At 37.3% G+C, this 23,634-nt stretch overlaps 1 protein-coding gene across 3 annotated transcripts in view; it reads right to left on the reverse strand.

Moving 5' to 3' along the window:
• The window catches only part of LOC149303174 (neurexin-1-like), a 619,545-nt gene that overhangs the window by 484,927 nt on the left and 110,984 nt on the right, over nucleotides 1-23,634 (reverse strand). Inside the window, exon 5 of one of the 3 annotated variants that reach the window (XM_089481600.1) lies at nucleotides 783-802. The exons of the other annotated variants lie outside the window; for them this stretch is intronic. Coding sequence (XP_089337726.1) covers nucleotides 783-802 — 20 coding nt within the window. The remainder of the gene's footprint in view (nucleotides 1-782; nucleotides 803-23,634) is intronic. 3 annotated transcript variants of the gene reach the window in all.

Below are 23,634 nucleotides of genomic sequence, written 5' to 3' on the forward strand. Positions count from 1 at the left end.
TCTACTCTTCAGGCTTTTTATGAAATAGCACTCATGTTAATATGCTAAAGACATAAACTGGCCAATGCACATTGAAATTAACTTTATTTCAGACGAGACACGTAAGAGAAACATCACTATCAAACATAGCCATGCTAAGGCTGTTGTTCATTACAATACAAAATTATCGCACTTGCTCGTTTTTACAGAAATTTTACATAATTGTCCTTTTGAAATTAAGCTCTGGCACATTTTCTTTAGCCGATTAACAATAACTTTTTATAACTATTTTTTTTATAAACAATAACAATTGTATATGCTATTTGTCTTTTTAACCAAAGTTTCTTTGTAGAACTAAGGCTTCTTTTTCAAGTGAATGGTGCATCTGGTCCTTTTATGAATCTTTATCAAGCATGGAAAAGTGCTCGGAAACATCCTTTTGGGCAATCTGGAAATTTTGATAAGGAGAAAAAGTGGGTCAAATGCACAACTTACTATCATCTATGTGCTATATTATTAAAATAGGAATTATGAAAACTGTATGACTTTGAAATGTTTATTTAGCAGACATGCTGAAGAAGACCATAAATGCTCATTCAGATATATGTTTCCCAAAAATCCAAGCCTCTGAATACGCACCATTTGTGTATGTGAAGTGTGATTCATCGTACCAATCCTGCAACTTTCAGGAAAGCCATAGGATGGCATTTCAACTTGTGATTCAAAATAAAGGAAGTTATGAAAGCATAAGAGCAAAATAAATAGTGTTTCCTGTTATGGATCTTAGCGCCACATCATCATACCTGGGAACTTTCTAAAAGAGCTGATCCTGACAATCAGGAAATATTAACCCCTTTATGGCCAACCATGAAGATTTTACATAACGACTCGCCAAATGTGTTACCCAAATGGCTCTAATACTGGTCCTCATAAAAACCTTGACTTCTCAATATTTAAAGATACACTTAATTGAGTCACCTTTGTTCAAGCAGAAACACACTAATTTAGCAGACAATGCTTCTTGTTTTGTGTTTAAACTTTACAAGGACTGAATAAAATAATATTTACCCATGTTTATTATCTCATCACGGTAGGCTCAATGGTTTCCTTTAGTTAAACCGTAGTCAAGTGTGAAATCACTAAAACTCTATGACACTTATTGGGTAAACCCTTTTGCTGATTGCCCAAAATCCCTCTCTCTAACCTGAAGAAAACACTGTGGGTATGGAAGACGACTGACCTCCAACCCCAATGTGTAGTAATCAGATCCTGATCATTTTGTTCCTCTTAGCATATATTTTGGGGATATTTTAATGATAAATGTTCTTTAATATACGAAGATTAGTTTTTATACAATAACATTTTATTTATCTTTCTAATGCCCTAGTTATAATTGTTTTTTTTAAACATAGCATTATGATACTCTACATTATGTAACTGCAATATAAAAGTAGCAAAATCAAAGATATAATGACTTTTTTCACAAAATCTGTTTTCTGCAAAACCACAATAAAACTATTTTTAGATGTCCAAGATTTTGCCCCGATGTCTATGTCTATTTAACATTTTACTCTGTGTGATGTCTCGAGGTCTGTCATCGAATAGATACTTCTAGTGAAAGTGACTACATTATTTCAATATTCAAAGAAGGATGCACAGACCATTGTCCATGCAAGTTGGCCCAGAGAAACTATTCATCAATTTAAAATTCAAGTCCATACACTTCCAGAATGAAAGTCTTTATTATTCCCAAATTCAAGGTACCAAGCCATTTAGCAGTCAGGTCATGCACTTGTTGAAATAGATGTCTTTGTCAGGCTTCAATGAGAAAGAAGATATATCCTGCAGTTGCAAATGCATTCAGATGGCATAATTTGTTAGCTGTATGGCAACATTTTATGCAATTATAAGTCTCAAGAAACAACCACAGGTAGTACAGAAGTCATCCTCAAATCAGATCAACAAAGCAATTTCAAGAAATCAATTATACACAAGAAGCAATTACTTATTTCTTTAACACAGTATAATTTATTTTTCCCAGAACTATATCATAAAATTCTAAGTAAACAGAGAACCGGAATGGATGCTGCTACATCAAGCAAAACACTAGCACGTCTGTCCTTCTGGCGCCGATACATTGCTCATGGTTGACCTTGTGAATCCAATTCTTAGATTTGACAACTGAGATATGGTTATTGAAGATCTGGTAAGCTATCCTTTATTTGTAGTTTAAGGGCCATATGTACTTAAAAAAAAATACTCAGAAAGGCTGTATCAGACAAAAACCCCATTCAACACTATTTTTTTTTCTGCTGCTGTAACCTATAGGATTCAGATATCCTACAAAATTTCCCATCATCCTCCTATACAAATATGCCATTAAAAAAACTGTCCTAAAAAAATTATATAAAACCTTCAATGTGTTTGTAGCCGATATAAAAATCTCACAATATCACACGTGTAACATGCTTTCAGTCCTTGAAATGTATTATATTTGGTAATGATTACTGAATAAATCTCCTTTGCAGACATGGAACATTAATAATCAGATGCATGAGAGCTGTCTTTTTGTTGAAAATGGAATCTGCTAATCCTCTGGATCTCATTTCATAAAGGATGCAAATGTGTTTTTATCGTTCTTTAATTCCCATTGTGTTTAAAATAGGTCTTCGCTCTGCTGAAGCCCTTTTCATTTGGCACTGTAGAAAATGTATGCTTAGCCCAATTAGCTTATTAAAGCCCTGTGCTTGAACCCAATTATTAATATCAAAGTGTTCATCACGAACATATAATATAGGGCAACATGGCATCATTATGAGAGGCAATGTCCTAATAGACAGAGCAGAGAAAAACAAATATTGCAATTATCTTTGTTAAAGCAAGTGTGTGTCTTTAATCCTTATCACCACAACAAGTTCTTTTTGTATGAACTACGGCGGTTTCTGCCAATGACCAGAGAATAAGTTATCTTCTATAGGTAGGTTTGTCAAACTGGACAGTTAACACCTATAAATCATATTATAATATCTTACTGAAGGTAAGCCCTACAGCAAGTGCCTTCATAAGGTAATTAACAACACTCAGTGTCCCTTGTGTAGCGATATGCAATAGTGTGAAAGCTCACAGGTTCTTGCATAGGCATGGGTTTGCACAAGTTTTTTTGGATATTGTTACATAAATGGAGGTTCCCAATGGTATATTGTGGCCTAGGCGACTATGCCAATTTTTAAGGTTCAGATCTCCCTATTTAGCTATTAGGCTGCAACGCAATGGTCTGATTGGTGAGAACAGAGATGTCTTTTTTTACTTTTATGATTTGTGTAGTGCGTTTCTTTGGGGAATTAGCTATGCCCACCAAGGAAGACTTTCAGCTGTCTGTGATATAAGATGGAAGTTCCGTAATACGAGTTTCTAATTTAGAGATGCAAGATATATACGGTAACTGTAAGTTAAGTTTTTTTCGGTTGGTATAGCACCATCATATGCCACAGCGTTGTACAATAGGTAGTTGGGCTTACAGGAACAAAAAAAAAAGTGAGGAGGGCCCTACTCAAACAATCCTACAATCTAGAACCCAGCAAAAAGTACTGACAAATCTTGAACTAAATGTATCTGTTTAATAAAATCCTCAAGTACTAGTTTAACACCATATTTTAGGTTCCTTCTAAAAATATCTACATATGCAAGATGCAGATAACTGTTAGTTCACAGGCATAGATATTCTAGATTTAAGAACGTCTGGTAAATGTGTGATTCAAATAACATAACTTCAAACCAATATTTTTCATAAATGTTCAAATATCTTTCTCTCTCTCTCTCTCTCTTTTAGAAGTTGCTGGTAAAAGATTAGTTTCAGAGTCCTACAGTGAAATTTCACACTTTGTCACAAAGAGTGACAAGGTCCGCATTTCAAAGTGGTGCAATGAAGTGCATTGTAGCCACAATAGAAAACCTTCCAAGTGTTCGCTAATAGCTGTGAAGATGGCAAATTCTCTTTAAATTACTGAAAATACTCAGAACCCTGAGTGCTAATGTGCTTCGTCAATGGCATACTAATACAAAGTTCCAACATCTAAGCTCTGCTGCTTAACCTTGGAATGTCATAAATTTAAAAACACAATATAATCTAGTCATATATATATATTTAATGTTTCTTTGCTGACCTTAATAAAACATAGCAGCAACATCAAACAGGTGCATTCAAATTTGATTTTAATTAATTATTCAGTAATAATGTTACCATTATATTTTGGGTACCTGAAAGACAAAAACACATTTTGGATTTCATGGCTGCGCCTCTATTTTAGACATGATAATGAGTAAAGGGATCATAGGCTGTTCTCACCTAATGGGTCCCCCAAACCACTGTTGTGAGACAGGCCAGTCTCAGTCGTGAGCTCAATCATAACACAATCGTGGTGGTGCCTCTCAGGTGGTGCCTCTCTGAGCTGCCTCACTTCGTTGTCTCAGTGTCACCACTTACCTGGAGTAACTTCTGCCCTAAATTTTAATTTGGAGGCACCATGGGTATATGACATCATTAGTAGAGGCTGTAGTTTTGCAGTGCCAGTCCCTTTTTACACCAGCATGGTCGTTGAGGGCCTCATGGACATCCACTCTGGGCCCCTAAGGTAAGCTTTGGCCTGTATCAAGAGAGCCTGTTGCCCTGCATTAGATCCGGCTCCACAATATCTCATTCACAATCTGTTTGTTCATGATTCACCTTTATTTTAATTACCACTCTACCACGATTTTCCAACACAAACTGAAGCAATATAACAAATTTAATGTTATTTCCCAACATCACATCTGAACAATAATATATCTGTAACTATTGCATAGTTTTCTGTTTCAACAGCATTAGTTTCCACATTTTTTTTTACTCCAGCATGACTACTGTATGTTAATGTTTAAAATCTGTGAGTTCAGTGCTTAATAAAGACTTTACAAGTTCTGCCATAAAGCATTCATCATATTTGGAGTGAGTAAAGGGTGGCATGAAAGTACCACCTGACCAGGACCAGACTGGCAATGAACATAACGATATTGGTGGCCACACGCCACGTTGTTAGGCTCATATCCAGCTGCTGGCTGCACACTGCAGCAGTATGGAGATCCGACACCCAGCGGCCCACCTGGCACTTGCCCATCTAAAATCTATAATGGCAGCATCCAGGTAAAGTAACATAAGGAAAGAGAAACATTTATGTGTACCATACCAGACACTTTTCCTGTAAAAATGCCGTTATAGATTTCAGAAAACGACTGCATTTAAATGTTAATGTCAAATAACCACGTGAAATCTTACATTCTCAGAGGTGGGTAAATAGGCCTAATTTACTAATTTGAAAGACATTTTAAAGATGCAAATACACAGGTTTCATACAATAATAACACAAGGAATGGTATCTTTTCTTTTTAGAAGAATATTTTCCAAATAACCACCTATTATGTCAACCACCACAGTTTCTAGAATAAAAATAACACAACGGTATCATAATACATAGAAGCCACTTGGGTTAATTATTCAAACATTCTTACAAAGTTTAATAATACAAATGTTCACAAATTCAAAGTTATGTATAGTTAATTTGGGCCCTGTATGATACGTTGTCATGACAACTGCTTACAAGAATGTATCAGGCATATTTTTTCATTGATGTTAATAAACCCTCCAGAAAAACTGGTATCAAGGTGACAAAATAACAAATTCCTAACTTAATTGGATGTGTAATCTTTTATTTTAGTCGCTAAATTTTCAGCTGTTGAAAAAGAATATAACTGTTCGTAGAAAATATATTCAAAAAAATATATTATTTTATATACAATGGGTGTATATAAAGGTGATTATGGTGCAAAGTATTAAAATTGGCGTTATCAAAAAAGTAACCAATGTAATGGCATAGTCTTCGTTGAGAAGAGCACTATCTATCTATAATTTTTTATAATCTTACATATTCTACATTATATTTACAACTATTTGTCAGAGTTTGAAAAAAAGATTATGATTACTTTTAGACCTACTCTGGGTGAAGCTTTTTTCTTTTTTTTCTAAGTACACATAAACCTACGGCTAACACGCAACAAAAAGTCATAAAACTAATATTTATTGCTATTATGCGCTATTTCAGTATTCAAGGTTTAGTTTGTTTAATATTCAGGTGGTATAATTTTTCCTATTGAAATAGATATTAATATAAGTAGATAAAGGTAAAATTCAGCCTTACATTTGTCACACCTATTTTCCAGCATATACGCTACTGAAAACTTTGTATACTAAACAGTTTTCTAAAATGAGCTAAAATATAAATGGCACAATTGTTTTAATTGATCTAAATACATATAATGACTATTTAATTAACTTCAGAAGGAAACGGTGTTACTGTACTGCTCCAAGGCATTGATTTCCCACATATCCCAACTTTAAAAGTGGCAGCATCCCTGTCTGGGTGTCTCTGGTACAGTAAAAGGAAGCGCCAGACTATGACATCATATCCTGTCACACTGTATCTTAACGCCTTATAATGAAGTCTATGTAGGCTTTGCTGAGCTGGCACACTATCCATAGCATACATAGGCCTTGTAACTGGCTCATTGTGCGGAGGGACACCGGAGGGTTTGATCTAGTCTGCTTATGCCAGGATATGTCACCGGGGCCGGTGCCCTTTGTGCCTCTGACTTACCGATATATCTGCTCGTCTATTAGTGTGCAGCCTCCTGCTAGGCGTTTGCGACCACACACAAAAGTCTAGGCAGCTGGTATGAGTGAGGCCTATGCTTTTATGTATCCAGCAGGAGATAGCATTTAACAGCCATTGGTCTTAAAGTGCCAGTGCCAATTTTTTTTCCAAGCTTTAGTGGTATATTGTTAATTATTCTTCATTATGTAAGGTATTTTGAAGAAAGAACTATCGTCTTTATACAATTTAATTTATTAACAAAAGTTTCTCTTTATAGACACTTGTTCATGGTGGTTAGACCACTGTGATACAATCACCTTAGAACAGATAAGTATTAGAGGTAGTAAAAAGGTTTTGGACCCCAGAGATAGACTATCTCTCCTATAGATGGACATTTTGTTGGTATGCTTCTAGGGTCAGATAATCAGTTAAATAATAATAATAATATTAATAATAATAATAATAATCACGTATGCATATTAACAGAATCCATACAGAATCTTTTGTTGTCTGCTAAGTAATTTCAATCTGACAGCAGAATTCTGCATATATTTTAGATCACGATTTTAGATCAGAGAGCAAGCAAACTAAAAGCTGTTCCCTGTTTAAATTCCTTAATAAAATGTACTGATTTTCTCTGACAGTGCGGCATAAATCTGCATCGTCTTCACAGAGCGAATTTAGAGCCAACGTACAGAGGCATTCGTAAAAAGTCAATTTACCGTGAAACATTCCATGCTGCAATGTTAAGATAGAGACAGTATTTCCTCTCAAACCAATATTCCCAAGCGAATGTAAAACCAAGTATACTTTAAAAACACAAATAGTCCATTATGCTTCCACCAAAACACAGACTTCCTCAGGCACCAATTTCAATAGCATTTTGTTTAGCGGTTTTCCAAACAAAGTACTAGCTTTCTTGCCATGAGCAACCATTTTGAATTTCAGGAGACCGCACAATAAAAAGGTGTTGTTGAACATTTACCATTAGTCAACGAGGAAAATCTTGAAAATCTAAGAGTGCAATCCAGGTTATTTATGGTCCCTTGAAGACTGGGTGACATTTACATAATATTTGTTCAGCTTTGGAGCTAAATTATGGTACACAGGGGGGTATTGTAATCAAGATACTCGTTTTAGAGAAGATTTTGCAGTGAGTGTTATGGAAACATATTTCCTAAATTGATATGGCTTTATCTTAAAACACTATTAGAGCCAGTGTTATCGTGATATATCTTTTTAATCAGCAGTGCAGCATTTACAGAAAAGTGGCTTGCGGGGTCTCACATTTTCACTTTGGAATGTTCTCATCTTCTGCCTTTTCACTCCAACAAATCTTAAGCATCACAGGAAATCATGGTTTTGCTTGTTTTTGCTTATTTTTTTATGCATTTAAGAAAATGTATGCCTGTGAAAATTTAGATGTTTTCACAGCCATACCAACATGGCCATCTTTTCTCTTCCTTTAGTGGTTAATAGAATTATTAGAATCTATTCTGTACCTTTAAATAAGAAAAGGGTATGCGCAGGGCCCCCAGGCCGCCCGAAATATAATCTAAACGGCCTCTTGGTGCTGATGCCGCCGGCCGGCGCTACTTTAATACTTTTTTTTTAAATTTAATATGGCAAGCCGGATCGGCTATTAAATGAAAAAAAAATAGTATTAAAGCAGCGCCGGCCGGCGGCATCAGCACCCAGCGGCCGTATGCGATGGCCGGCAAGTGATGGGAGCAGCGTGAGGGGTCAAAGCTCCGCCCCCTCGCACTCACCTTTCCCCCCTCACGCTGCTCCCATCACTATGCGGCCATCAGATTGTTGGAAATCGAATCTAAACGGCCGCTGGGTGCTGATGCTGTGGAGCAGAGTGAGGGGTGAAAGGTGAGTGCGAGGGGGCGCAGCCACTTCACTTGACTTGCCCCCCAGGCCTTAGGCTGCCAGCCCTCCCCTGGGTATGCGCAACAACTTTCTACTAATTAGATATGAATGGTTAATTAGCTGGATATGAATGCTTGCAGGTTCCCTTCCCTATTGTCTGTATTAAGGTTTATAATGAAAGAACTGCTATTTGGCCATTTTAGATACATATTCATTTGAGAAAATTCCAAGATTCAGTTAGCTTATTCTAATTGAAGATATTATGTGTTGCTGGGTAACACAGAATCCGTTTTACACCTGTGCTGATAATCTTCCATCAGGTCTCCCATAAATCATTTGGCACATTGTGAACGAGGCATTGCCTTACGCAGCTGTATTAAGCAGACTAAAATTCATTTCTGATGTATGTTCCTTTTGCAAAAGAATAAGAAATATCCCTAAAGCTAGACTGTTATAGAAACTGTTACAGGAACTTTCACCTAAAATAGATCTTATCAGATACATAATGTATGTACTTATTATTTATAAAAGGTAATAAATTGTTACGGTATGTAAGCAGGATATGGTGAGTAACTATGAAGATCAATGACTTCACTTTAATATTAACTGGGTTCTTAAAAGGACAACCTAGTACCTAAAATAATTTGTATTCTTGTTTTATGTATATTGGATTCCATATTGTAAGCATCATAGAACATGATGAAGAAGCATGCTTAAGTATGCTTCCTACTTTCAACAAAGACAACCAGAGGAGGAAGTAAATGAGACAGATGCCTTATTTTCTGTCTCAAGCAAATATACCTGCACCAATTCGTATACATTAAAATGCATTATAGACCTCCAATATGGGTTTTACCATGCAAGCTATAGTACACAGCAAGGATACAATGACCCTTATTACCCTAGTCTTTCTTTATTTGTGCCTGTCTCTTCATATATCATGGTGCCTACTTAGCTGTTTTTTTTGGAGGGGGCAGACCTTATCACTGATTATTTAATTGAAGAATAAGCCCACAAACCTAAGATGAAACACTGTTGGTTATCTCCACAATAATGATTTATTTTTCAATAGCCGTTCCATACAAAAACAGTTTTACTAATAAACACTCATCGTTTTCAAGTATTGTTGCCCCATTGTATTGTGTCAAGTGCATTCTCTATCAACAAAAGATTACATACAGCCCTGTAGAGTTTCTAGAATATAGTGACATGATCCTATAAAAGTATCTCAGCAGCAGAGAACTTTAATTGCTTTCTGTTGCTGAGAAACTAATTAATAAGACACACTAGAGACAGGAGTGGATTGAATTTGGATTTTATATTTTTAATTGTGCATTGAGGATAAAACTGATTGATTTTCATCCTTGCACAGGAGACACCATAATGTAATTTTCAATATGTGCATTAGTCCTTAAACATTAAGATGTAAGCTGTAAGGATATTTAGATTTGCATAATGTGATTAGAATATGTGTTATCATTTTAACTAAAGTTCATGAATATGAATAGAAGAAGTGTGAAATCAGTTACAAAAGGCCACTATAATATAATATGATAAGGAACATGTCTATAGTTCTATTGGTCCATTTTAAGAATTGACTTCCGTGTTCCCGAAAGCTTATGGGACTATGTGGTTTTTTTTCAGCCTAATAAAAAGTATCACCTTCCATTAAACCTATAGAGATTATATATGCAGGATTATCTATAAATATGTACTAATGATTAAATAATGATAATTAGAGAAACAGTTATTCCAAAAAGCACAATTTGTGAATTTTGGAATTAAGTAGTAAAAAATTTACCACTTAATTCCAAAATTCACAAATTGTGCTTTTGGAAACAAATACCTTTTCCTACAATGATAAAGGGGCAGTTATAGCCATTTTTTTTAAAATTAAGGATTACTGAAACAAGCAGGGAAACATCTATAACACTTATAAAACGTTTTATATTGCAGATTGATGTAAAACATATAAAAAATAATTGGTGACTCATTTACACCTAAAAATCTAAAATTAAACCTGCAAAATCCTGAGTTTCACTGAAACTCTCACACATTTACTAAATATAGAGGTAATTGCAGAAAAATCTTCATGGAATTTAGGTACACGGCTGTATCTGTAGTATTAAATCTAAATATATTAACTCAAGGATGTGAATTCATGCTTAAGATATACTAAATACAATTTCTCTTTCATAGGGATTTCATATTTTATGTTTCATTGTGTGCTAGGCTGCTAAATGTACCATAATACCACATATGGATTAATCTACAATAATAATAATGATAATAAAACTGGACTTTGTGCTAATCCAAAATACTATTTTTTGTTAAAAAATAAATCTCAATACTCCATTTTAAAATGATGGTATGATGAGCATTTTCTTGGGGGAAAATACTTTATTCTTTTTCTGCTGCTACAAGAAAACCCATATATTCACCCTCTCCTATCTTTAATAATTGATGGATTCAGTTGACACCAATGCAGCAACCTCATCATTAGAGGTAATAAAAGGAAATTGTGGATTATCTGCGGTAGCCATGGAGATACCATGATTATGGCTTCAAGGTTTTTTTTCAAGCTGGTTGGACTTTATAGTATGCCAGACAGAAAAAAAAACCAGAAGAAAAATTAGATGATGATGATATGAGTTATTGGGAAACTTACCAATGTGGTCTTGCTGAAAATATGAAAGCGTATGTGACTGTTTTAAGTTATTTTTTAAGCATATCAGACAATGCTTTATTCATTGCTTTAATAAATAATTCAAGCAAATGCATTTTTTGTTAACAGCAGTCTGGGTAGAGATGTACGTGCAAGACACATGCGCATTAAATTAATCTATGAACAGTCTCACAGTGCCAATTGGTATATCTGTTTCACCATGGGGACAATATAGTTTCATTGCGATATGTTCTACAGAAAACCCAAGTCCTACACCTGTATTGTAAAGGTGCGTTAGTCTGGCTAGCATGCTCTTAGGTCAAATTGCATTCATTCTGGAGGGTATGGGAAGCCAATGGAGTGATTGGCAAAGAGTTTCGGCAGATGAAGAATGGTGACCGAGAAAGATTAATCCAACTGCAGTTTTGAAAAAGGATTGGAGTGGTTAAAGGCGAGAGAGGAGGAGACCTGTTGTGAGCTGCAATAATCCAGATGGGATATCACAAAGGAGAGGATTCGTATTTGGTTATATAAAAAGCAAGATCATCCTCTAGTAAATGGTATAGTACTCAAGTGTTGTACAACACTTATTAGGTGAATTTGACTTGTGTTATTCTTTCTAGGTACACAACCAGCAGTGAAAGATGTTAAGAGGGCTTAAGCAGGATTCTACCTGACGTGAAAATTACAGACGTTGCAAATCTGCAAATTTACTTACATTTGTATGGTACTTATTTCTGAAGTGGCCAATGATATAAAAAATCTATTTAAGCTGCATAGATATTATAGTAAGGTGTGATATATGGACAGAACCATTTATAATGTTGAGGACAAAGGAAAAAAAGATAGTATGCAGTAAAAAGAGCTTGGAAGCAAAATAAAAGACAACTGACAATGAGTTGGTAAATTAACATGATTACAAGATAATTTGCTATTTTTTATTTCTGAATATATTTTTGTTTGTTACCATTTGTCAGGAATGTTTAGAACACAAGTGTGTAATAAAAATCAAATCTTGTTAAGAGATTAATTAATAAAATTCTTCTACCCCACTGCTAGAGCTTTACAAATGCATAGCTCAAATATTTTACCTCTCTGTGAAACATTGTGCAATGGGACCACTTTTATACCACAGCTCAGTGATTAACTCAACCAAGCAGATGGCCCAAAGCTCTCTGGATGCAGAATCCGGTAAGGATGTTCTCTTGGGAAACACAGTTTACAAAAACTGTGAATATGTGAAAGATTTTGTAAGATATATTAAGACACAATACAGTTTAACAAATTATTAATGTAAACATAGATTTTGTTTTAAGAGAGAGAATGCCAAGCTCTGCCAGATCACATCCCAACAATCCTCATAATGTCTTTGATTTGTAAAATGGTGCTTTCTCAAGTATACCTTACAATCTTGACACACCAGATTTTGGTTCATTTTGGATCATGCACACCTGCTAGAAATACTAAAAGCCGAAACACTGGTAATGATTTCTGACATTTGAGATAAATACTCAACTAGTTTGTCACTGTTGGGAAATTATGGTGTCTCTTAACGTCTATTTCCCCTAAATAAGTAGAATTAATGAATTTCCCATTAACTATTTCTAAGGCAAGAATGTGGCCCTATAGGGAACTGACCTTTGGTTAGGGGTAGTTGATACAATAACCAGAATACCATATTACCATAATAATACAGATGAAATTAGCTAATGTCCACTCACCAACACGAGACTGGAAATTAGTTAGAATGAAAAGTGCAATAAGTATAAATGTAGTGTAGTCAACATCTCTTGAGTATGAAAAATATATGCACTTCAATAAAAATTCGCTTTGACCTTTACATTATATTTCACAGACTGTTTCATTTTCTTCTGCACTCGCATAACAGCAAAAGTAATAGAATGTGCCACCTTCTTCTGTTGCTCTTAATATAATATGGTAAGTCAATCATTTTATAAGCAGATTTATCTGGCCTTAAAAATAAACTACATTCAAGGAGCTTAGTTTAAGCCTGTTGTACAAAATTAAACTGTAATGTTTTGGATAATTATCGGAAGCGGCAAAACTGTAGATTAAACTTGGTTCTAGAAATCTGAAATTAAAAATTCTCAAGGGGAAAGCAGCTGTATATAATTCAAAATGAAAGTTCAACGTGATTAATTACATTTTTATTCATATGTAGTAATATTATTACTGTGATATTATACAACACTGTGAACCGTAAGCAAAATGTTAGGTGTATGGAACAACTAATTATACTATATATCTAATCTTCCAACATTCTAATAGCCTTCTTTTTTTTTTGCAAATTATCTTGAATTTTTTGCAAATATATAAACAAGTCATTTTTTCGCTTCTACCTAATTTATGTAATGTTGAATTTCATTACAGAGTAGGAGTGGTTCAAGTGACATAGATATAACCTTGAAGAAAAGGTTTGTCTTGTTAACCAGTACACTGAATCCTTCAACTTTGGCAATTTAAGGAAATACACGTGAGGTTAACGCGTGTAAATTCTAACATAGCCTGGTTTTATAAAATGCTCAGAGCGATGTATTTGTATAACTGCAGCATGTAGACTTCTTTGGTGACCCAAAACAATCCACAAACAACTGAAGTATGTTGTCCAAGCAAGGGTCCAAGTTGCTTGAGCAGCATATGAGATTCCGTAGGAGATGCCTTAACTGGACTACACACCAGATTTATGGACAGTACATTTATGTCATAATGCACATTCTTTTCTATTGCTTGAATTAGGAGACAATCTGACTTTATACAACATGAACATCTGTATAACATATCATCTTCAGCAGCATTACATCATAAGCAGGCCCGAATGGCCATTTGGCCAATATGGCCGTATACCTATCCTTACTACCGACCCAAAAGTTTCTGCTGTTTAAGAGACAACTCACCATTTCCCATTAGTGGGGAGAGGAGGACTCTAGATAATTGCACAGATGAAAACATTTTTCCATATAGTAATGCCTCCTCTGTACCCGGATACGTATCTTCTATTATGCAGGTAAAGAATTGATGGGTATTATTCATAAATGACACATTAAATTCCGCAAACTAAGCCATGGCATAGTAATTAGAGCTGTAAAGTTCCTCTAAATATAGAAAAAAAATTGAAACATCCCATCCGAAGCACAAAATAATTTTCAGGAAAGCGATTACATTTTAATGATTACGTGCACAGTAATGACTATTTTCTGACACCCCTACGTGACGGAATTTAATGAAGACAGTGAGTTTGAGAAGTTATTGTAGCTATAGAGAAGTAAGAACGTCTTGAATGATCTATGCAGGCAGGGAATAACACTAGTCCCCAGAATATCTTCACTGTCTACATGACTGCAGAGTTAATTCATGCCTGGGTGCATCGCGCTCTAACCTAAATATTGAAGGTGAAACTTTGGAAGTGAAAAATCCCCAAACCCTTTAGTATCATTCACTTTTCAGAAATTGATTTAATAAGACACCACGGAGATTGTTCAGGATCTGGGTTTCGCGTGGGTGATAAAATATCAATTCCTTGCTAAAAACTTATTCCCCTGTCATTCATTGAATTCCACCTGTCATTATAGCTCTAGTTGTGCGGTTTAATGATATGTTGACATGATGTAATGGCAGAGAAGTAATATCACAAGCTAAATAACAATGACTATTCTCAAATTTCTGTTATTGTTTTGCCTACAATGATGACACGCCATTTGTATTGACAATAAGAATGACACCAACATTTACATTCTAGAAAGGAATACTACAATGTGAAAGAATATATTGTTTGAGCTCTTGTGCAGCGGGTTATTCATAGTTAAAATTGTGTTTGCTGGCATTTCCATGCTAGAGGTAGCCAGGAAGAACAGAGATAGAAAACGGAATATTTAATTTATCAATCCACACAAAACATTTTTACTAAATGAATGTATTATTCATACACATGGTCAGGATCTCGTTGAATGAATGCTTCTATTATAATGAAGGAATGTGAACATTTTAAGTAGGCCAACTTTTATACAGCAAGATGTAAAGTCTTAAAAGCTTATGAGACTACATCACAACATTGTTTTTGTCCCCCTTGCAAATACATAGAAGGATTTTGCAGAATCCCCCCATGTATTTGCCTTTTTCCCCACGGCCCAGCTCCAAGGCTTGCAGGAGGTTGCTTGCTCATTCTCATGTGTGGTATACTAGCCAGTGCTGGCTCATGGAATAGCTCCAGGGGGTCTACAGTGACTGCTCAAGCAAAAAACGTTCCCACTGATTTCAATGGGACCACTTCCCTGATGCTGACACAAGTGGCATGAAAGCGCTGAAAGGTAAGAACCTGCATTTTTCCCCCATAAAGTTTTGCTGCTTTTGTCAATTATAGGTTCAGTCAATTCAATCAGTGCCTCTAATTTTTACAGGTTCTCTTGTACTAAAAAAATCCCTTTGTGGTCCTTCTGAGCAGAGACTGAGCACCTGCCCTGTTGGGGAATCCTGAGGGCATGGATTTGAGAAGCAGTGGGTCAGTACACTAAGCAATCAGCAATAAAAGTAAACACAGCATGAAAACACCAATTCCTTTAAAATAGCTCATTTTCCTTATTTAATGTAAACAGGCAGTCTAGCTTCAGGGAGCGAGCATAGGAGAAATTACACATAGATCCAAAGCTTGTGAAACAAAAACAATAAAATAGCTACAAATAGTCAAGCAAAGTCCAGAATTAAATGATAACACCATATGCAGAAATATCGGGTCGCTTATCAAGAAGTACTTGGAACAATTCCAGATGTTACATTCAAAGGAGAGAAACATAAAAATTCAGTTTCATCAACTCTACACCAGTATGTTGATACATGTTTCAATAGACATTAGGCAATTTTGAGCGACATAAGGCTTTTTTATTGGGGTCACTTCAGGATAAGAGATACATTTGCAGTGGGGAAATTCAAATGATTCAAGGGTAAAATGATGGCAGATTCTTAACACATATGGTTATTTATTGATTGACTTATGTAACGCCATCATAAGCCAAAGCACAGCGCACTGGATAAACAGGACATAACTAGTAGTGAAAAACATAAAAACTGTATCAGCATATGTGGTTATCCTTTAGGAAATTAGGCCCATCCTGGAAAAAAATAGACAACGCATTCATCTCAATGACCTGTCAAAGCCTATTTTTGATTATGACTTATTTTACATATGTTGCAAAAAGGCAAATTTTTGTAGTTATCTGTAACTAGCTTGAACATAAATGTTCTATTGACTCTTCAGAACTTAGAAGTAGAACAGATTGCTTATGGACATATATTGCATTTTTGAACTCCTTAATTACATCGATGCCTTAGCACAGAAAGATACGTTTAGCTGTTTAGGCATGCTTCACACAGAGTCACACATGCTAAACACAGCAAATACAATGAAAGATTGAATACATCAAAGTTGCATTCAGTTCTCCGACATTAAAGTGGTTATAGATCAAGCTCTGCTGACTGCCGTGTGTAATTTTCCATTGCTTTGATATCATTTTCATCAGCAAGAAGTGATGTGTCTAGACAAGCCTTCTGCATCAAAGCCACGTTTCCAGATCAAGTCATGGAACAGGTATCATCATTTTGGCCACTGTATACATTTTCCAGTCTACAAACCTTTAGAATATTACAGGTTACAGGACTATTTGTATAACACATTATACCCACTAGTATTCCTGGGTCACAACCACAATGTATATCACATAGATCAAAAATGCAACTACCAATCACAAAGCCTGAATACAGGATACATTGGATTTAATGTATTTTTATTACTGAAGAGTCCTCTAGAACATAATTCTTCAAACTTGGTGTCAGGATCCAGTACTACGTTGGGAGACAACCATCGAAGAATTGCACCAGGGTTCTCACTCTGCACTGAGCATTGCTCCGTACAATAGCATTTAACACTGCAAATGATGTAAGAGGTAATGAAACGTACATAAGGATAACATTCCTCAGGTCGATAACTGTCCTGCAAATTAATGTTAGGTACCACTGCATTACTGGGCTGCGTTACTGGGTTTGCATCATGGACCAAAAAGTTACCTGCTTTCCCCTGGTAAGCTCATGAATAGGGTCATAAATGTATGTGATATTACTGCGCTGCCTCGATAAAAATGTAAGAAAAGAGGCTACATGTGTCACGTACAAATAGTTTGGAGACACCGTGGTCAGGTAGGACTCCAGGACAGAGCAGTTCAGACAAGCCAAGGTCAGGATTACGGAGAACAGGATAGCCGGTATACGTAGCCGAGGTCAGGATTAAGGAGATCAGGATAAACTATAAACAAGCCGAGGTCAGGATACAGGTCAAACACAGGAATCAAGAAGGTAAACGCTATCTGGGTGCTAGCACAAGGCATAGACGACCATCAGAAGGCAAGGTGAAACTGGTCTGAGGGGTTTAAATGGAGAACCGCAGAGGAAGTCTGAATCTCCCATCAGCCCCTCGTGACATCACTTCCGGTGTCTGTGAATCGCGGCCATCTTGTGGATGGGGTAATCTCCCTTCATAAATTCCCGCAGTACGTGCGCAGCAGCAGGACACCGTGTACCAGGAGGTCTGCCTCTCCTGCGCGGCACTTCAGAGGAAGGTAGTGTAAGCGGCCTTGCGGTGGAGGGAGGTCTCCCTCTCCCTCGTGGCGGCTGCTGTGGAGGTGGACGTGCGGTGGAGGGGGGTCTCCCTCTCCTTCGTGGCGGCTGCTGCGGAGGTGGCCGTGCGGTGGAGGGAGGTCTCCCTCTCCCTTGTGGAGGCTGCTGCGGGGGTGGCTGTGCGGTGGAGGGGGGTCTCCCTCTCCTTCGTGGTGACTGCTGCGGAGGTGGCCGTGCGTTGGAGGGGGGTCTCCCTCTCCCTCGTGGAGGCTGCTGCGGAGATGGCCGTGCGCGGGAGGGGGGTCTCCCTCTCCTGCGTGGAGGCTGCTGCGGCAACATGGGAGCCGAGGGCAGGTGAGTAACAACATGCCAGCGTTTGCAGACCCACAACATATTTTATTCTGGGAGACAAAACTTCTCTATGAGGTTCTTTAATTGAATAAAATGGTTCTTGACCATCTAAACCGGGCAATTTTATAATTGATTGATAACTCAGTAGTTCATCCTTCCCCAAAATAAAAATATTGTATTTTATGCATTCATATAAGTAAAATTAGTCCTTGCAGACATAGGTGACTTCACCATTACTGATACGCCCTACTGAAACTGATATTTTCTACTTTAATTAACTGGAATAAATCCCAGGATGGGGAGTTAATCACATCTTACCATTATTAAAATATTATAACCACAATGATGATGCTTTGTTTGCGGTATGTGTATAATATCAATTGAACTGCACACACAACAGTTAAGATATATATTTTGTATTTGAGACACTTTCTGATCCTCTCAAAGGAAAAAGTAAAGTGTCTTAAAGGATTAAATTACCTTATTTGATTTGCCCGCTCAATGTTTTTTGCAGCTTTGGGAAAGAAAATGACTTGTCCAAGGTCACAAGGACCTGACAAGGTAGAAGCTAGACTTACGTGTTTTAAAAATATTGCCAATATGTAATAGAAATCGAGTAGTGTTTTGTACAATAAATAAGTGTGTAGAGGCTTTCTGTGCCAACCATTTCATGCAGTCTTTCATAACCACTTATTTTAGATTTGTTATAAGAGGAATACAGAGGACATGATGCTACTAATTAATTTAATAAAATGTCCTGTGTTAATGAGGTCTCTTGAGACGAGAAGATAGAATCATCTAACAAGGATTTGGAGTTTCTACTAATGGCAACGGAGATATGACACTCTCATTTAGTTTTGGGAACAGGTGGTTACCAGGTCATCTATGTTACAGATGGCTAAATTCCAAGAAACCAGACAAAAACAGTATTGGTGTCTATCTTGAAGGCTCCACCATTAGCGCTTTATACCAGAACTGGCCTGGTATAAAACCATTCACAGCCTCTATGTACTAAGAGTGATTCCCACGGAAGTTCCTTGTCTCTATTCAACTCAACCCCCCCCCAATCACATCAAGAGAGTTTGGAAAATAAGGGTGGGGAATAGTTCAATATGAATAGCTTGAAGAAGAGAGACTGAGAAGATGTGATAGAACATTTAAATACATAAAGGGTTTTATCAAAGTACAGGTCAGAAGTTTATTTCAAATGAAGGGAAACAAGTGGTCATAATCTAAAATTAGAGGGTCAACAGATTAGATGTAATGTAAGGACATTATCCTTCATCGAGAGAGTGGTAGACAAATGGGAAAGCCTCCCATAAGTAGTATAAGATAATACAGTGAACGACTATATCCATGGGATAGGGACATAATTATTTGGGAAATAAGACAAGACCAAGGACTGAGTCTTTACATCAGGCAAAATGGGTCATCTAGATGGCCTGAACGGTACTTATTTGCCACCAGATTCAATGTTTGTATGTTGCTAGGCGTCGTGGGGAACAAATATGTCTGGCTAATAGCCAGCTCCACATTTTCAAACTATGTACTGCCCATTCCAGTTTCTTATACACTCCTTCTTTTTCTGTCTTTAGCCCTCAACTTTTTTGGGGGTAGCAGTCTATAGTAATTATCTCTAAAGACACATTGGATGTAAGCTTGTCCCCGATCACGCAAGCCTGATAGGATTAAATAAGGTATAAACAAAAGGGCTTCACGAAACCATTATTGGCATTATTTACATTTTTCAAAATAAAATCATAGTGTTTTGAAAAATTAATTACATTAAATACCAAAATAGACTGTCAATATCACAGCTAGCAAATACGTTATAATATAAGCTGATTTAGTCAACAATTTTCTACAAATACTCTACTTTCACATATGAAAAGGAACAGATGACTCATTGAATCAAATCCATTTTAAACTTGTGACCACTATATCAATTTCACATTTAAAAAGAATGCTGATATATTCTTTTAATGTACATTGGAGCTGGCAGGAAATTGGAAAGCATTTTTTAAATACAGATTTCTATTCATACAAATAACATACAAACCTTTACCATGGAGCTGTAGCTGGCAACTAAACAAAGGCTGTTATTGTGATGATTTACTATGAAGGAAAGATAGAAATATTTTATGGCAGGATTGTTCTTACAGAGCTACACTGGGATGTAGTGCATCTGCTTGGAAAAAGGGGAAAAAGAACAGAAAAAATTGATTCTACCGCTAGTATCCTGGTTGCTAGGTAGCTGTGATGTCTAAAGAGCTAGAATGAAACAAAAACGAGCATTGCATTGTGTCCAATCAACAGTCAATCAGTCTAAGATAAAGTGTGTCAACCTTCAGAGATGTATGGAAATGGGCTTATAGAATACGGGGTGTAGGGAAGGTCAATTCTCTCTTACATTGTAGAATTAATAAGCAAATTAAACTTCTAAAGTAGATTCTTCTTGTAATATAGAAACCAATTCATCGCTTCTGTCATGGGCCTTTGTGCATTAAGTGTCCAGGCCTGTGTTTGTTCCTAGTCAAGCAGTAAGTTCACATTGAAGGCCACCGTAACCTGAGGTTCTTAGTTATTTCATCGATGTGCTGTCTTGGGCATCTCCATAATACCAAGATGGTCCATGCTTCTCTTAAAGCCAGAATACTCAGAGATGAACTTACTTAGATATTTCTACCAGCATCTTCTATTACATTGAGCCTGATATATTTCCTTTCCAAAAATATAAATGTGTTTAATACATATAAAATATTTCTAGGCACATCTTATAAGTGATATGCTTATGTGGAGACTCAAAGCTGCGTAATATATTCTTACCTATCATAGACATAAACCGGCTGAGGATATTAATAGTTGTAGACCAATAATGTTTCTGATTATTGCACGGACCTGATTCATGTTAGTTCACTATTCAATACAGCGACAATTTTAAAATAACACAGAGAATAAATATCTACATGCATGATTAAATATTCCCTATTTTAAGATAAGTGGCTCCATCTAGTAAAAAGAAAGATACATGCCAAAGGAGATGCATATATAGTAAGACGAGTTGGGAAGAAATCCAATTTTGATGGCATTAGTTTGGCAAATGAATTGATTTGGCTTACAGCATCCATTATGTATATAGTGCATAGCATACAGGTGAAGGGGAGAAGAAGCAAAGGTCAAGATGGCCTGGTTGGATAGACATCCTTTTTCTATTCACACTTTGTCAAGGACACAGATATGAAAGGTTGCCCTGCTGCAATGCAGTAAATTGTTTCAGAAACCAACAGAATATTTTATACTATATGATGGTAAAGTTTGAGACGTAACATTCAAGTGACATTTCCAAAGGAATGAGGATAAACGGTTCTAATGAAATCTAAAGAAAAAAGGATTATGTTTGTATCTTTTGTTATAGTTTAGTTGAGCAAGTACATTTAAGATACTAAAAATATGCAGGACATATGGAGTCTTTATGCACTGTATTAAATCAAGTTTGTTATGTTGGTGATATTACCGTATTCTTGTTCTTGGGTTAAGAAACGGAAGCAACTCATTTAATGAGTTGCAACTTTGGTGAATATCACTTAGATATATACCTGATTTCATACATGTGACAGGCACAACTTCCTATGTCTTTTCGAGAAATACAATATACATATGACGCGTGAAGCAAGCCAAACGACTAAGTATGCTTCTTTTCAGTTTGGGTTTATTCACTATAGCATTAACTTGTGGTTTAAATTGCTTTTATTCATTATGCATTATAGGGCCATCCTTTGCAACGTCCTCTGCAAGAAGAGCATTGTATAATGCATAGGTTAATCAGTTAGTTGACTAGATTTAACTGTGCTTTTTAAAGGGCCAGCCAACAGAAGATCACTGGGGTTGGACCTTCATAATATACAGTGATATCAAGGAGCTGAAACCAAAACACTCACTAGTAAATTAGAGTTGATTAGAGCAGACCCGGCCCTTATATGGGTCCCAAGTAGCACTTTGATAGGGGTGCCAATTTGCCACCCCGGGGCGTGTTCTTTCAGGATAGATTTGTGGAGAAAGAGAAGCATTTCTGCACCTTTCTTTCTCCGCAAATCTATCTGAATTATTCTTGCCTCTGTGTGCACTTCCTCAAAAGGGTGGAGCCACGGAGACAGCCTCTCCTCCATTCCTCCAATCTGGGGAGAGGGTGTAGAAAAAATGGGCAGAGTTGTCTCCCCAGACGGGCCCTCCAGCAAAGCTGGGCCCCTTACAACTGTAATAGTTGGCGGCCCTGTGATAGAGAAGATGAGAGAGTGAATTACAGCATAATGGATGCGGGCGGGCTTTCGCTGGGGTTTTGGTGGGGGAGTGCGCATTTTGTCTTTGGACCTTGGCAACACGATGTCTTGGGCCGGCCCTGGGTGAGGGGATTGCTTTATTTGTATCTCTTTATTTCCTAACCTGTATTAATATTTTTATGATACCGTATTTGCTCGATTATAAGACGAGGTTTTTTTCAGAGCAAATGCTCTGAAAAATACCCCTCGTCTTCTAATCGGGGTCGTCTTCTAATCAGACCTCAAATAGAGGTCTGATTATGAGACTAAGATCCAGATTCCCCGCACCGCTGCAGGGGACCTGGATCCTCCTGTCTCCCCCCCACACACACACTTACCGGTGCTTCCTGCTGTATTGCCGGGGCAGCGGGTTGACGTCTACGCGATCCGCGTAGACAACGTCCGCTGCAGCCGGAAGGAGGTGTGGCTAGCAGCGGGGGTTGTCTGCGTCCGTCGCGGATACCTTCCCCGACTGTCAGAGATCAGAGTTCCCCGCACCGGTGCGGGGAACTCTGATCTCTGGCAGCCGGGGAAGGTATGCGGGACGGACGCAGAAAAACCCCCGCTGCCAACTCCACCTCCTTCCGGCTGCAGCGGAAAGAGACGTCAACCCGCTGCCTCGGCAATACAGCAGGAAATTGGAAGCACCGGTAAGTGTGTGTGTATGTGTGTGTGTGTGTGTTAAATGGGGGCATAGGGCATTTCTGGAATGCCTTATACCCCTATATGCCACTCTGGCACTTAGGGGGTTAAAAGGCATATTAGGGGGCAGAGTGGCATATAATGAGGTATAAGGCATTTCAGGAGGCATAGTGGCGTTAAGGGGGCATTTAATAGAGCACTCTGCCCTATACCTCCCTATATGCCACTCTGCCCCATGATATGCCTTTTAACCCCCTAAATGCGAGAGTGGCATATAGGGGTATAAGGCATTTCTGGAGGCAGAGTGCTCTATACAATGCCTTTTAACTCCCTTAATGCCACTCTGCCTCCTGGAATGCCTTATACCTCCCTATATGCCACTCTGCCCCATAATATGCATTTTAACCCCCTAAATGCCAGAATGGGATATAGGGGTATAAGGGATTTCTGGAGGCAGAGTGGCACATAGGGGGTCAAAAGGCATACCATGGGGCACAGTGGCATA

The sequence above is a fragment of the Sceloporus occidentalis genome, unplaced genomic scaffold, assembly GCF_023333645.1.
Source record: "Sceloporus occidentalis isolate IW3139 unplaced genomic scaffold, rSceOcc1.0.p SCAF_15, whole genome shotgun sequence".
NCBI lineage: Eukaryota > Metazoa > Chordata > Lepidosauria > Squamata > Phrynosomatidae > Sceloporus > Sceloporus occidentalis.